This window comes from Plectropomus leopardus, chromosome 4 (assembly GCF_008729295.1).
Source record: "Plectropomus leopardus isolate mb chromosome 4, YSFRI_Pleo_2.0, whole genome shotgun sequence".
In the NCBI taxonomy this organism is placed as follows: Eukaryota; Metazoa; Chordata; class Actinopteri; order Perciformes; family Serranidae; genus Plectropomus; species Plectropomus leopardus.
The window spans coordinates 35,090,404-35,107,215 of record NC_056466.1 but is presented as its reverse complement, the minus strand read 5'-3'; the positions used below and the strand labels follow the sequence as shown (position 1 = coordinate 35,107,215).

The following is a 16,812-nucleotide window of genomic DNA, read 5'->3' as shown; positions in this document are numbered from 1 at the left end:
AAGTTTAGTTTATTTTCTGTCAGTGAAAACTATTGCTTCTACTGATTCTACAAAAGTTACTATTACCACTGAGCTGAAATAAACCCTCACCTCTCAACTTGTCCTGTATGTGCTATTATTAGACTGTATAGCTTGCTTATACTACTAATGTCATTCATACATAAACTACTTATATACTTATATATATATATAAGTTATATATATAAGTTCCAGCCACTCAGTCCAACTAAATGGGGGGTAGTATTTCATCCTTTTAAATGTCAGTCTGCTACTTTGTCCATACAACCACAATTTACAGTCATCAGTCATAAATAAAGGCAACTCATAACTGACAGCAGAGCAAGAATACAGCTGGTCAAAATAAAGCTGCTGTCTTCTTATCTTCATATGTGGCGTTTATGTGGAGTTTACTTTATAGCTTAGTGAGCTTAGTTTAAGCAACACCACAGTGACAAGAAAACAGTCACATCACAGCCTCTGACAGTTTTGTTGTCATTAATTACACTAAAGATATGTTTCAGTAAATAGTCAACGTTAGATGTTACTTTGCAGTCTAAAAAACACGTTGTGAGTTCAGAATCTTTTTCCTCTTCAAGAGCAGTGTACAGTGTTACAGGTGTTACAAATTTTTAAACTTATCCTTGCATCATTCCATAATTTGATCCGATAATAGAAATACCTCCTTTTAATACCCTTTTAAGCTTTTTGTACATATAATGTACAAACACCTCTGAGATCATATTTGCTCTCCCATATTGAAAAGACCTTACAGGGTCTTCTTTTTTATCTTTTTTATTTTCCCATCAGAAAACATTGGTTGTAGTTTTTAAGCACTTGATTTTATCTGTCAATGTGACGGTTGGTAGCTGTGGGATTTGTCATGCCCCTGCTCTACTGTGATTGGATAGCTGGTGACAGTGACGAGCACATGTGTAACCCAAAGTTAAACATTTTTCAAATCTCATTTGTAATTATAAAAACAGATAAAAGATGACAGAGGAAATTCAGTGTTGGGTTTATCAATATGTAGTTATTTTACAGCTTTTAATTCTCCAAAAAGGCACTGCAGTTCAAGGCTTGTTTACAAAGCTTCTTAAAGAAATACAGTCACTCCGGAGCCCTTGCTGAAGTGGCAGGATGGCTAACATTAGCTTTTGGGCTAAGAATAGTAAGTCACTCTCTCGCATGTAGCATTACAGTGATTTTTAAAAATTTTTTATAACTGTCTTTTTTATTGTTTAAGAGCACAACAGTAGAACAGTATTTACAGTCAAATTCTTTAGACACTGTTTTGCTGTCCCAGAATAAATACAAATACAGACACATAAACATTCAAAACGAACCACAAACAAAAAAGCGACAACTTGTTCGATCTTTGCAGCAATAATGAAACAAAGGGTTGACAAGCATATCATGGTCAGTCTACTCCAATAAGGCTTTTTGCCGACTTTTCACTACCAAATATTTACTGAATGGGGACCATACTTTTACTTATTCATCTGAAGTTCCTTGCAATACATCAGACAGCCTCTCATAAGGAAGAATTGATGAAAATTCATCATACCAAATTGTTAATGTAGGTAGATGTACATCAAGCCAAACACGAAGGACTGAAAGGCATGCAGCGAACAACCTGATACTGAGCATAAATTTCATGACAGTGATTGGTTAGTAGTGTTATGTTGTAAATGACATTGTCAACACCAGAGTTAACTTATATAACATCCATTATGTCTAATTTTTCTTCCTAGTCCTATTAAATACTTAGTGGTGAGACAGACTCATGCACACAGCTTAGCTGAACAAGCTCAGCGTTACAGTGCGTAGTTTATTTCAGATAACATTACAGTGGACATTGCATTTATTTTTCACTTGGGGCATTCTCTCCTTATCTTGCCTTGGGTGAGTGTTAATGTCAACCCCTGTCAAAGCACCAGTAACCCTTTCACTTTGAGGTGATGCAGTGCTGACAAGAAAATATTAGGTCTATCAGATCATTCATTTCAGCATCTTAGTGAGAAAGTTGCTTATGAAGATTCCAGCGATGAGGATGACGACCATGAACAGCAATGCAAAGCCACGCCGTAAAACCAGCTGTGTTATTGACAGAACATTTCCCACTGTAGTGGTAGTGGTTTTATTCTGGTCTAGATTGTGCACATCCTGATATGTGTGGTCATCCTCAGCACTCTCACATTTGGATGCAGTGGCACTGACCTGGGACTCTGGAGGTTGGAGGGGAAACCTTTAGTATTGACAAAATACTGTTCATGAGGATGATTCAATTAGTGTGTCAGAGCTTACCTGTATTTTCCATCCCAACCATCTCTTTTTCTTCTTTGATCTGGACTCCTGCTCTCAGAAGAGCCTGATAAGAACAAACAGCTGTTAAAAGGAGGTTGTGACTTCGAAAACATCTCTAGTTAAAAGTCCAGCTTTGGTCAAGGATTGTAGGTACGAACCTCTTCAGCAGCCTTCTTCCAATTGAGTTTGCACACAAATGTGACAAAGAAAACTGACTGCAGTAATGTACAAATGGTAAGTCCTGTCCATAGCCCTTTAACAGAGATGACAGAAGAGTTTTAATGTCTTTCTTGAACATTGATTGATAGACAGGAGATAGGACTACAGATAATAATAATAGCAGAACTGTACATTAATGGTTGGTCTTACCTACAATGCCCATATCTACTGCAAACATTAGGGACACACCAATGGGGACACCAATGAAATAGAACCCCACCAGGTTGCAAAGAGCACCAATCGACTGTTTCCCTGCTCCTCTGAGAACGCCTCCAGTCACACCCTGTCCTCATCAAACAGAGATTTGGTCAGATTATGTGTATGTTAATACTGGGTCTGAAATTCTGATTACTTGCATGAAAGTCTTTCTCACCGCAACAGCATCACCAAGATGCAAGAAGCAAAACATGATCATGACGTCAGAAACCCTCTGTAAAATGTCTCTAAAAACATGGAGGGAGAGAGAGTCTTAATGATAAACATGTTTGACCGTAAGACAAATCATGACTTCTTTCATAGTATACTGTGTATGAAAAAATCTCCAACTGAGAGATAAATACAGGCTTAGGTATTACGTTCTTTTTTCATACATTAATACCTGGAATTTTACTGAAGTATATGGAATATGACAGTATTTTTGTACATTCCTACCCAGTATCCCGCCCCCCACCCCTGACCATCGAGTTTGCTATGTTACACAAGCTTGAGTTAAACCCTTAATTCGCTGAGAAAATCTGTGTGCTCTCTGCCATCGCTGACCATACGTTTGCAGTCATGTTCTGTTATTTCCACCCAGCCTGTTCTCACTCACAAGTCATCATGTAGTGCCACCCTGTCAACACTTTCAGTGGAGGAGCGTGACGCCAGAAGCCACCTTCCGTGTCCAACCGGCTGGATGGTGCTCAGATATAGCTGGTGGCATTGTTATCATACACTGGCGTGTTGGGCATGTTGGCATGCAGCACACACAGCAGTGTCACTTGAGAACGCAGCCTGGTAGAAACCAGTCACGTATGCATAAAACACTAAAGGACATGTAATAATTCTGCCGGTAACCATGCAATCTAAGAAGTGCTTATAGGGCAAGCGGGTGGGGAGGTGGATGTGTCCCACAAACAATTGACTTTTGTGTGATAGTATGGAGTTCACTCCCTGTGTGGATGTGTGGGTTTTTTTCTACACCGTATCATGCCTCTTTTGCCTAAACCTAACTGTCTGTGACTTTGTTGTCTAATCCTAACCATCGTGACAATCCACGCTGTTGTGTAAATATAAGGACTTTGCTGCATCATCCTACCATGTTCATTTTTTGACATCACTGGAACGGCATCCCAGAGCATGAACAGCTCATTGCAACAGCATCTTGGAACTATACAGCTGACACAGAAGGATACCTAAGACGTCATAAGTAAACGCGGAAGCATACTGACGATTACAACGTGTTGCTCCACCACTGGCAGCCACCATGTTTGGCATTTCAGCTGCCTGTTCCACCAGTAGAGAGTAACCTTTAGTGGAACTTTATGTGAACTACATACAATAAATCATCAGTAAAGCTTCTCCATATGAATTTGATAGAAAGATAAGCACGAAAAACATACAGTTTGGATTTCTAAATCCCCTAGCATACAGTAATACTGTGATGACAGTCAAGCCTAATGAGCAAATAAGAACACTGCATATAAGCAAGACCTTTCCACTCCGAATCAAATTAGATATATGTAATATGACTTGACATTATAACATGGCATCCTGGGATATTGCCTTTTTCAGAAAAAGTTTCTTTTTTGAAACATTCTTTAACAATGATTTTGGCTAAGAAATGTTGAATGCCGCCTTCAACTGGAAATTGTTTTGTTCTGCTTAAATGAAAGACTTTACAACGATTGAACAAATAGCTGTTTTAGCCATGTTTGATGTGGCATCACCAATAAGGAGTTCAGTGTTTATAAGTCAGCATAAAGATGATGACTTAAGTTAATATATAACAATCTGGACAGGAATATGAAACTAAGTCTTCTGTGTCACGTGGACTGAAAAAAAAGGACACACAAAATGACTGCAACATTCTGCAGGAAGAACATTGTGTCAAACACTTTACTCACGGCTCTGATGTGAAGATATATCCAATAACGTCTCTGGCAACACTAAGGCTGGCTCCAACTACACATGCAATTATGACTGCCATGGGGAAAAGAAACAAAAAACAGTTATTAATAAATTGAGCTCACAAGAAATCTTTTAAATCTCTTGTAATAGTTCAATAGATCCCTCCAGGCATGCTTTGATTACATGCCAACCAGTCTTTACAATGAACACAGAACAACTCACACAAAATGTACTCATGAGGTTTCAAGATCAGTCAAGACTACACAGAGCTGATGTTTTGAGCAGGAGTGGTGATAAGACCCAGAACACAGCAGTGGAGAGCAGCGGAAGACCAAGCGTCCAAGTCAGAGGTGTATATCCTGGTGTTTTTGCACAAAACCATGTCGCACAAGGCTCCATATTGGGTCCTATTTTATTTACAATTTATATCAGTAATTAGAGGTCAATGTTGTAAAAACCAAATTCATTTTTTATGCAGAGGACAATATTTTGTATATTTCTGCCTCTTAAAGAGCTGCAGTCTACTTTTCACGTGGTTCAGGAAAACAATGTATAACAGATCATTACTTTAAGTGACTGAATGATTCTCAGCATTCAAAAACCCTTGGATGATAATTTGTCTTGTAAACATATTGAGTGTTTTACAAAAAAGCTGCCTGGTGGCTCAGTGGATAGAGCGGTGCCCCATGTGCAGAGGCTGTGTCCTCACCGCACGGTCACACTGTTCTGTCAGTTAAAGGCTATAAAACCCCAACAAAATAACCTAAAAAAAAAGAAAGAAAAAAAGAAGCAAATGCTGTTTCTCTTGAAGTGCACGAAAAAAACCACTTTTGTCAGCAATCATGGAGACATTTTATACATGCATGCGAATTCATATTGTTTGAAAAATGTTCGATACAGTGTTCCATGCTATGCTGAGATTTATCTCTAATTCAGGTTTCCACACACATCATGAATAAAACACTGCTATACTTTTCTTCATAAGGCCATTTTACATGACTTGCCTCCTTATTTATGTTTTCTACTGACTCCTAAAACTGTCAGTAGTTGTACTTTCGGTCATGTGGACAACATCTGTACGTCATTCCTCAAACCCGCACTGTATTTTGTGAGAGTGCTTTTGTTTTTGTTCCCTCCTCTTGGTGCCTGATACAGAGTCACGTTAAACTAAACTCTATTGTAAGCCTGGATGGACTTTTTGACCACCAAATGCAGTTGTGTGGCTTCTGAACACTGCAAATTGTAGTTATTTGTTGTAAATTAGCTGATTGTTTTAAGTCTTTTGTTAGTAAAAATCTTGATGTGCTTTTTAAATGTTTGTTGTCATGTTCTCAGTGTGTTTGTTCTTGTGAAATTCATCATGCTGCTGTCTTGGCCAGCACTCCCTTGAAAATATTTTGAATCTCAATGGGACTTTTACTGGTTAAGTAAGGGTAAAATCGAAATAAAATAAAATGAAATAAACAGACAATTACCTGATTGCTTGATCATAAAGTCAGTATTACTTTTTTAACAGATGATGTATTGCTTTAAGAAAAATACCACCAGTTCACTTTATTAGCAGTGCATTGACTGGCACGCTGTTTTAATGTATTGCTATGTATTTTCTGTTTTCAAAAATGTCATGTTGTCTGTATTGATGTTTTTTGTGTGGAAGCACTTGTGAATGATTTCTCAGATATGGTCATATATATGTGTGTGTGTGTGTGTGTGTGTGCTATACCACCTCTCCACCACTAAACCACCACTCATTCAAAGTAAGAAGGCATTTCAGGAACATTGTACAAGTTGGTACAGTACAAAGTACAAATTAGGTCTTACATGTACAAATGATGGGGACTTTGCAAGACAGCTTGGCCTGCTCTATGTTTCCTGCACCGAGAGCATTCCCAACCCGTACACTTGCAGCAACAGCGAATCCCATTGGGCACTATTGGAAAAAATGTAGAGGGAATTACCAAGTGTAATATAGTTACATTTCCTATATTACAATTTCATTGAAGCATTGGCCAAAACACAAGCAGGAAAAACATCTTTACCATGTAAGCTACAACGGTGAGCTCATAAACGATGGAGTGAGCTCCCAGCTCAGCCTCACTGATCACTCCGGCCAGGAATCCTCCTATTTCGAACATCCACCACTCCAGACAAAGCATGAGCATACTGGGGATGGCCAGACGAATGAAGGGTCCCCACTCCTGCAGACAGTCCAGCGACCAACCTGTGAGTCAGAGGTCTGCGCATTAAACTAGAGATTATCTTTTCAATTGTTGTTTCATGTTAGAGGTAACACCTGTAAGCAGTTGGCTATGCTAAAATCCCAATGCCAATTTGAGACTTATGATTGAAAAAAATATCTCCATGTGAGTTTCTTATTTGGAATTATTTGAATGCCCCAAGGTTAAAGGCATACAGAGCCCAGGCTGAAAGGGCCCCATCATTTTTTTTTTATCTCAAACACCCAAATAGTTTTAAAAACTTTTAGTTAGAGTCAGAAAAAGGCCAGAATAATTGTACAACTGTCATAGTACAAGATAAACATGTAGCCACAATACATGCTATAAAATAGCCTTCTGTCAAACTTTAGAACGTAAAAGTAAATCCTAACTTGGACGTCACTACTGTCACCCCTCCTCTGCACTACATTACACAGGTAACAGAGTGTAACTAATCTTGTCAAACATTCATAGCTGGAATGTTCACAATGGACAATTAAGAAGTGGTGAAAGGCCGGGGACTTGAATGATGAAAGAGGATGACATTACTGGATAGAATAACACCTGGGCCACACTGCTTGTGTGAGCAGCACATGTGCATCGCAGAACCTTTTATTTTTTATTTTTTTATTTTTATAAATTTTATTTTTTCAGGTTATAAGGTTAACAGGTTATAAGGTTACAGCAGCCACACTGCCTGTATGAGCAGTGCTGCTCAGGCACGGAACATCTAGAGAACAGGAGTCTCAACTATTTTTTCCACATGGTTTTGAAAAAAAACTTTCCATTTCCTGTTTCAAAATTAAAGCTCATCATTTGTTAACACAAGGCTTTTTATTGTGAAATTTTGTCATGACCACTACTCCATAATTGAATGAAGTTCCAACTTTTTATCGCGTAAAAACAGTAATTATGGCAGCAGGCAGCTCTGCAGCAACACTACAGCAACAACACAGTCTGTGTGAGTAATGCAAGCCTACAAGCCACAGCAGTTCAGTGAGGTAGCGGTCTGACACTGCTCATGCTGGCAGTGTGGCCTGGGCGTAAGAGCATTAATGCAGTCAACTTCATAAGAAGAAAAGAACACATTTCAGTCAATTTCATGTTGTGGTGAAATATCTCAAAAGCAAAGAGAAAACAACTGACCTCCCCATGTGGCCTTATGCAAACCCTTCCAGCAGATATAAACGTACAGGAGCACAGCTAGCAAATACTGTGAGATAGCATTGGCTGCAGCAGATCCACTTCAAGATGAAAGAAAAGCCAGTTTAGAGAAAATACTAAACAGGAGAAAGCACTAGGCTATTACATTCACATATTGTTGACAGCTGTTCATGGTTATCAAACTTGGCTTCATATAAATCATGACTAAATCAAGCAATGAATGTGTATCTGAGTGTTGATAATTACATAACTGTTATAATGTAAGCTCTACCACAAAATAATGACGGTAGAAAACTTACGCAACGCCCATCTCCAGACCGTACAGGAAAGCGTAGTTGATGATTGCATTGAGGATATTTGCAATCCCTCCGGTTATAACCTGGGGCCATATGATTCCCTGCAAACCACACAGCCTGGTATCAGTATTCATTTTAAAAACTACGGTCCAGCCATAAACTTTAACATCACTGGTTTTTATTGCTGCACCTGATTTTGAAGATACCTCCCTTGCAGCTGATACATAAAAGCAGCCTGAAAGAAAGAAATTGTTGGTAAATATGATTTTTTTTTAGTAAGCATTACGGAAAAATTGAAAAGCTCTGTATGTGTTGTATCATCCTCCGTATGCACATGGGGTTTAGAATGCATCAAACTCACCGGCAGAGCAGGCATGAAGATCTCCACATACAGCTGGGAGAGACTTTATGAAGAAAGATTAAAAAAAAGCAAGTAGGTGAAACATATGAATATGTAAATATATATCAAATATAGAATATATGGCTATTAGTCATTAGAATGCATCCTCATGTGACAATGTTTGGTCTGGATATAAATCAGTGCATGAATCTAACAAAAACTGTCTTAGATGTCAAAAACAATAAGTGTAAACTTGAAAACTTGAAACTGAATCAAGACCGGTATCGAACCCACAGACCGGTATCGAACCCACAGCTGCTGCAGCGAGGGTACAACCTTTGTATATGCCACTCTACCCAATGAGCCACCAGGCCCTCCACTGGATGGTTCTGATAATCTATGGTTTCTGGTTCGGAATGATTTAACTGTAGTTTTTGGTCCAACTTCTTCTGTCGTTTTGAAAATTTAATCCACCACAGACTCAGTAAATTAATTGGTGTCATCTGTGACATTGACAGTGGTGTCCCAGTTTAATATTGCCGGTACAATTGCTGGCGCTAGACTTCATCACTGATCTGCCAGTCTTAGATGGTAAGAAAGTTACCCTGACTGTTGTTGACTGGTTCAGTAAATTTGCTCACTTTCTGCCTCTCCCAAAGTTGCTTTCTACCAAGGAGACTGTGGATTTGCTTGTTAAGGAGACTTCTTGAGTCCACAGCCTTCCCTGCAACCTTGTGTCAGACCGTAGTCCTCAGTTCACTTCTGCTGTCTGAAAGGCCTTCTGCTCTGTTCTCGGCATCACCATCAGCCTCTCCTCTGGGTTTCACCCCAAAATGAACGGCCAAGCAAAAAGGGCCAACCAGAAGCTGGAAACAACTCTGTGCTCTCTGGTTCCTCCAACCCATCCACCAAGGCCACTCATCCCCCTAAGGAAGAGAATGCTCACAACTCCCTGCCTTTTCAAGCCTTTACAGTTATGAACTGCCTCTCTTCCTGTACCAGGACAAAGAAATTGAAGTTCCTTCTGTTCAAGCCCACATTCATCAGCGCCACAAGGCCTGGCACCTAGCTCATACCCCCCTGTTAAAAGCTTCAGGACACTACCAGCAAAAAGCCAACCATCATGGTACTCCTGTTCCTAACTGCACCCCTGGAGACAGGGTATGGCTCTCTACTCGAAATATGTCTTCAAGAGCTGAGTCTAAAAAGCTGTCCCCTAGATTTATCGGACCTGTTGTGGTGGAGATGGTCATTAATCCTACTGTTGTCCACCTGAAACTACCCCGTTCACTTAGTATCCATCCGCCATTCCATGTGTCCCACCTCAAGCTGGTCTTCTCCGGTCCCCTGGTTCCTACTTTCGTCTCCTCCTGTTCTTCCTCCTTGCCCCAATGACAACAATCCTCAACAACTCAACAAACAAAAAATGTGTGTGTGTGTGTGTCTGGGACTGTATGCAATCAGCACAGCAGTCCTCCAATCAAACCAGCTCCACTCCACTATAAGTACTCTGTGCCAGCTTCCAGTCCCCACAGTTAGCTCGGTTTGTTTGCCTGACCACCTGAAAATTCACCTTAGTCCTTTTTCTACTTTTGGGTTCAACCTTAACTAAATGTGACAGAAAGTGACTCAGCCACACCCCCCCCTTCTCTTTTTACCAACCACAGAAAGCACCATTAACACTTGCATAATAGAATTCAGGATTTATGTAAATAGAATTCATAGAACCAGGGGAAGAAAGGAAGAGGTCCGGTTTGGGGACCTCAGAATTGCATCTTTGCTTTTTACAGATGATGTGGTTCTATTTCACAGCATGCACTGGCATGATTTGTAGCCAAGTGTGAAGAGGTCAGGATGAGAGTCAGGACCTCGAAGTCTGAGGCTATGTACTCTGCTGGGAAACTGTGGATTGTTGCAGCCCCAAGCGGAAGGAGTTCAATTATCATGGGGTCTTGTTCAAGAGTCAGGGTAAAATGAATCACAAGATGGACAGGTGGTTTGGCGCATGTTCCGACCCTCATCTGTGGTCATGAGCTTTGGGTAGTGACCAAAAGAATAAAATCGCAGATACAAGCGGCTGAAATGAGTTTACTCTGTTTTGTGTCTGGGCTCAGCCTCAGCGTTAGGGATAGAAGCTCAGACATCTGGAGGGAAATTGGGGTTGGGCTGCTGCCTCCTTGCGTTGAAATGTGGAAGTTGAGGTGGTGCGGACATCTGCTCAGGAATCCTCCTGAACGCCTCCCTTTAGAGGTGTTCCGGGCATGTCTTAATTGTAGAAGCCCATGGGGCAGACCCAGAACATCCTGGAGGGTTTATATATCCCATCTGGCCTGTGAAAACCTCGGGCTCCCCGAGGAGAAGTGGGAAAGCATTGCTGAGGAGAGGAATGTCTGGAGTTCCTTGCTCAGCCTGCTCCCCCTGCAATCCGTCCCCGGAAATGCGGATATATGGCAGTGGGTGGATGGATGGATGGATGGATGGAATTTATGGACTGTGGCAATGCCTGTTACACACTACAGGGCCTAATGACACGTCAAAATATCATTTAATATGAATACCTTCTTTTGGAATGCTCATCCCAGTTTGGCAGTTTTTATTGTGTACTGATGGCTGACATTACTCATTCCATGTCTGAATGTTAGTTGTTAGTATTTGTTAACAGATTATCAGTCCGAGTCCACGTGTACTGTAGTGTCACTGAAGAGAAAGATGCTGAAAGTGAAGTTAATGACTAACCTTGCAACCTCTGGGCTCTGTCTGACAGCAAGTAGGAGAACTTCCGTGTTGATGAGAACAGCCCAGCAGGGGAAACAGGCCAGCAGCAGAATCAGTACCCCCCTCTGGAGAATCACTCCCACACGCTTCAAGTTACCGCCCCCATACGTCTGCATGAAACAGGAAGATGGACATTCCAAATCACACCATTAACCAGATGTACAACTGGTCAAAGAAAACGAAGATGATACAAAAGTTCATTATAAAGTTGTTTAAACGGACTCCAGAGACCCCTTTTGGGGCTTTTTGGGGGGAGTTTTTCCCCATCTTTTTAGTGGGTACAAAGACAGACGGTTTCATATGTTGTCAAGTCCTCTGAGGCACATTTTGATTTGTTATAATGGGTAACATAAATTAATGAAAGTAAAAGGACAACCTGTGAGAATAGCTCTAGCAGCTGTGTTTGTCTTGGTTAGATACTGTATATTAAGTAAAAGAACAACTCTGAAGAGAAAACTACCTGAGATATTAAGGTATCACAAGTTAATGACAAACCAGTGCCAATGGACACACCAGTGACATTAACCACCTGCAAAAAGAAAAAAAAAACACATGTAATTCAGGGAGAATATAAACTGTATATTAAAAGTTAGATAGATAGATAGATAGATATATAGATAGATAGGACTCAAGAAAGTTTTCTTACTGCTATTGATAACGCTACTGCTGCAAGTTCAGTTTTTCCCAGATGACCACAGAACACAGTGCTGACAAAACCAATCAAAAATACCATCAACTGGGAAATGACCTGCAGTATGAGAACAAACACAATACTCTTCCTCATTTTCTTGTTTGTACAGATGCCAGATATATCCCTGCAAAGTAAATATAAACACATTGAAAAACACTTAACTGATAACATTAGCCCTTCATTTAATAAGATAATATATAACAAATATGTTAATATTGGACAGAACAGTGATTATCAGGTTTAAGTGTTGACATGAACCTTCGATTTGAGGGCAAGTGCCCCTAGACCACGTTTTTTGTTGGTGTTGTTATTTTTTTTGGTAAAACTGTATGCAGCACCAGAAGCACATTTGGAACCTAAAGGGACACAAGGTGACCTGAAAGCCACCATCTTGTAGAAGGCTCCTGGCCTCATTTCTTTTTGTCTGTTGCTTACATTGCTTACTGTATTTCTGAAGAGGAGACACCCCAGGTGAATGGGATAAAATGAAAATATGGTAAATTAACTTTTAAAAGTTTATTACTTTGTAATTGTTTTTGATATTGTGAGTTATCTGAAATGTCATTTTTAATACGGAAATTCTAGATGGCATATGTGCTAGTTTGCATCCATTTTCATAACAAATCTGAACCCTGGAGAAAGCCAGGTTCAAAACTCTTATTTCATTTTATTGGAGAGGCACCTGGCTGCAGACACAGCGGAGGTCCGCAAGCACATACACAATAGGAATCTCCACAGGAGCATACACAAGAGTAGACAGGAAATGACATGTTCTAAACAGCGTAAGTTGGTCTTTTTGGGGCTAAATACTAGAAGGAGATTTGCAAGAGAGTGTGGCGAAGCAGAAGAAAATAGAAAGCAATGACAGTGAATTTAGAGAATATTCTGAGCGAGTTTTTGGAGTTTTGTGGAGTGTTTTGTTTTTGTTGGAATTGTTTTTCAGTAAAAATGAGGCAAATGTAGATGTGTAAATGTAGTTGTACATTCCATCACTTATTTGAATCCTATAGTCATTCGAATTAACTGTTATTATTATTGGTGTATTCTTTCTTTACTTTAAATATATATACTGTATATTCAACCACTAAGTTGAATTCATTGTATGTGCAGGTATACTGCACAGTAATCAGCCAATAAGAGTATTTTGATTCTGAACTATGTGCTCCTTGCTGATGTTTTCAGGTGTAAACTTGGGCAACATTTTCAATCACAGTCATTTGTGGATATTAAAATTATTGAGGTCAGTTTTACCCAATGTATAAAGGATGTATCTTTTTTGTAAAATAATGGGTTAATCCTGATTTTACTAACAAAATGCAATAAAAGGAGAGAATAAGAGGGCTATAGATCAGTTCTCTATCATCAGAAACTCATAGGGTCTTCCAGTTAGGCATAGCCTGTTTACATTGTTTATATTTTTAAAATATATACATAATCTAATTTGATGGAAGCATCACAACTTTTAAACCTAAACATATTCCAAATGTTTGATCCAAAGTAATTACTTCTTGATTTAACATATATTTATTATTTGCAAAGTTTGCCATTTAGAATATTGTATGAAGCCTTTATTAACTTTTACAACCTTAAAAACTTTGTACATTTGTCTTTAACCATCTTTAACCTGAGCAACTTGGCTTGAGATTTCAAAAACATGAAGAAGGCATTGAGACACTTGACCCAAAATTAGCACCAAAAAAGTTAGGAATTACAAGAAAATTGCCAATAAAATAGCTTTTAAAAAAGAAATAAAAGTAAAAACAAACAAAGAAGTAAATGACTTGTGAATGCTAAGAAATAGTTATGATTCTATAAAATACATTTAAATATACAATAATGATTTTGATGAATACAGTTTTTTTGGACATTTTTTTCTGTAGTTTTTTGTGTTTTGTTTTTTTTTTTTTTTAATGATTTTCCAAATCTACTTATTCTTTGCACTTTGTTAAAAAAACATTTTTTTACCAAGTTGCTAATTTCTTTTTCCCCCATGTTTTAAAAAGAAAGCACAACAATTTGCTCAGGGTTTTAAGCTAAAGGCATCTGTGATGTCAATCCAGGTTTCAAAGGGTTAAATCTATTTGTTACTTCATGGGAAATAAAACTACACAAAGAAGACCGACTTTGGTGGTCAGATAACGTGATATCCTGTTAAGTGCTGAGATTTCTTGTGCGCAGGCGCGAGTGGCAATCTTACTGCACATGCAGGAGGAGGTCTTAGTGTGCCAGTGGAGGTCTGTGTGTCTGCAGTTAAGTGGTCTTGCTTTATTGACACATTAGTGTCAAGGGTTTTACAGTGGGAATTTTTGATATCTCTTTGTCATCACTTTAGAAATGAAAAAATACTGTCAACAGCCTTTTAAGGAAATCTGCCATGTTTTTAGGATTAATATGTTATTTAACTCAGGCTATGAATTATATATGAACAAACCCATCTGTAAAAACCTATAAAAATATAGATAGAAATAAAACTGGAAAGTTTGGCGTATGTAAATTGTACAGAAGCTGAGATTTTTGGTGCAGACTATGAGACACTCATTTTGACCAAAAAAATGGCCTGTAAAGATATGTATTCTTAAACTTGATTATTGGATCAAATATATAACACTAGGGTACAAGTTTTAACAGATGAACGAACACATAAGCTATCACCATGAAACTTCCCCAGCTGATTATTTACATAAAGACAATTATTTTAAGTACTTTGAAGTTTTTTGGAAATTCTATGTTAAAATATGCAATGGATGCATTATCTATTTAAATACTGCTTAATACTGTAAAACTGTTTGCATACATTTCCAGAACAGAAACCTAAGCTTAAAAAATTAACATTAAGTGCATGTTTGGACTATGTTTTCACCTGGAGTGTGTTGCCTCAATAAATTTATGTTTCATAAACAAACCGAACACTAATACAAACACAATGCACAGAAAGTGAAAGAAACCCGAACACATTAAGAAAAAACATCTACATTAAAAGTCAGCATACAAACATCATTTTAACATTTCAGTTCAGTTCAGAGCCCAAACACACAGCAGAGCAAAGTCATCTTACCACTGGTCCCCCCAGTTTGAACAGTTGTACCAGCTCATGCCGGTATTCCGGCGGGATGAAGCCACATCTGTTCTTCGAACCGCAGCAACCACCTGAGACCTGAGTAGAAGAAGCCGCTTCACCTGCTTTCAAATTTTCCTTCACTACTTCACATTTCACTGGTGTTTTATTGGAACCATCCATGACTCTAGTGTTCTTAACAGACAGACCAGGCTAACTCCTGCGCCTGCTGTCCTTTTAACAGAAAATGTTAAATCTGGTTGGTTAAATTTATGTGTGATAACCAGTTGGAGGAGGGGTTACACACACAGTTTAGGACTGTACTCCTGCAAACCACCTCATGGAGAAGTTTGGGTGTGCTGCTGCCCTTGTGTGTCTATAGGGAGGGTCCTTTAATGAAAAACCATGACTATTAGTAATTAGTATTGTGTAGGCATTGTGTATTTATTTTGTAATACTATTACTAATAATATAGTGTATACATGCTCTCTGTATGTATATATATATATATATATATATATATATATATATATATATACATACAGAGAGAGAGAGAGAGAGAGAGAGAGAGAGAGAGAGAGAGAGAGCCTTTTGAGATTCCTAGCATATAACACTCAAGTGACTACTGCTGAGCTCTTTCTTGCATTACACAAATCATATATTCTTGGGGGCTTTACTGCATGAACAGAATGACAGTGTATTAGATCAGTAAATTTTTGTTTTTATTATTAGGCCTATACCTATATTTGGAATATACTTATAATCTATACATTTAGAAGCAGGGCTATTAATAAGACATTCAGGAGGCCTCTGGCACCCAGGCCCACTGGGGTAAAACTAATTTTGCATTTAAGTGCAGTTTACTCAGCTTCATCATTTGAACAGATTGCCCATCATCCAAAATCAACACCTGATGACATATAGTAATATATTATGTATATGTCTCCGTCATGTGCCATAGCTTTAGTTGTTATTTTTGTGTACTTTTACACATGAATAGATTATAGCCCAGGTATTAAATATCAATGGCATTTGTTATTGTTTGTTAAACAATTGAGGGGATTTTTTTTAAAGCTGGTAAAAATGTTCATTTAAGCTAGGTTTATTTACAGATAATTAATTGAGTTAAAAATGATTTTATATCTTTTCTTAAATTGTTCTGATGTAAATGCAAAGTATTTAGGTAAAAACTTGTATAAATGCATTCAAAATATTTCTTTTAGTGCTTTAATTAAATGCTGTTAAATTAAAAGCTGTTAGTTGCTGGAGAGTCCTGGCTGTAACTCTGACAGTCATTTTACTTATTTTTTGTCAGTTCAAATGCAATTTAAAGAAAATTCAATAAAATGAAACAGACCTAGTCTACAGAAACACTGCCACTGAAAGAACAGTACAGATCTGAGTGTAGACTATACAAAAGCGTTAGAAAATGCAAATTATAATAAGTAACCTGTTTAGGGTCCTTAATATGTGACATTTCAGAGACTATGTCTCCCATTTTGCGCATACAAGTTAATTTTCAACAGTCATGACGCAGAGGGAAAAAGAAAAACACACACACACTCACACTGGTCTTGGAGCCAAGATGAAGAAAAGCGTGGAAACAAACTGAGCCAACAGGGCAGTTAAATGGCAAAACATCA

The 16,812-nt window shown here is 38.5% G+C and overlaps 1 protein-coding gene across 1 annotated transcript; it reads right to left on the bottom strand.

The window, feature by feature from the left end:
• Nucleotides 1-861: 861 nt before the first annotated feature.
• LOC121941951 (multidrug and toxin extrusion protein 1-like) lies at nt 862-15,382 on the bottom strand. The gene is made up of 16 exons (XM_042484988.1): nt 15,170-15,382; nt 12,070-12,171; nt 11,884-11,952; nt 11,385-11,533; nt 8,670-8,712; nt 8,499-8,543; nt 8,312-8,409; nt 7,995-8,092; nt 6,672-6,853; nt 6,454-6,562; nt 4,629-4,704; nt 2,897-2,966; nt 2,674-2,806; nt 2,463-2,557; nt 2,305-2,368; nt 862-2,225 (listed from the first exon to the last, which is right to left on the bottom strand). Exons 1-16 carry the CDS (start codon nt 15,350-15,352, stop codon nt 1,999-2,001), a joined length of 1,743 nt encoding a protein of 580 aa, XP_042340922.1. The 5' UTR covers nt 15,353-15,382; the 3' UTR covers nt 862-1,998.
• Nucleotides 15,383-16,812: the final 1,430 nt, after the last annotated feature.

Bases quoted from the DNA above. Each gene is read 5' to 3' on its own strand.
- LOC121941951 (XM_042484988.1), bottom strand. From the start codon at position 15,352: ATGGATGGTTCCAATAAAACACCAGTGAAATGTGAAGTAGTGAAGGAA. The intron at 11,534-11,883 runs GTAGTTTTCTCT...TGTTTCATGCAG, and splicing joins GTGATACCTTAATATCTCAG to ACGTATGGGGGCGGTAACTT. The intron at 2,807-2,896 runs GTGAGAAAGACT...TGATGAGGACAG, and splicing joins ATCTTGGTGATGCTGTTGCG to GGTGTGACTGGAGGCGTTCT.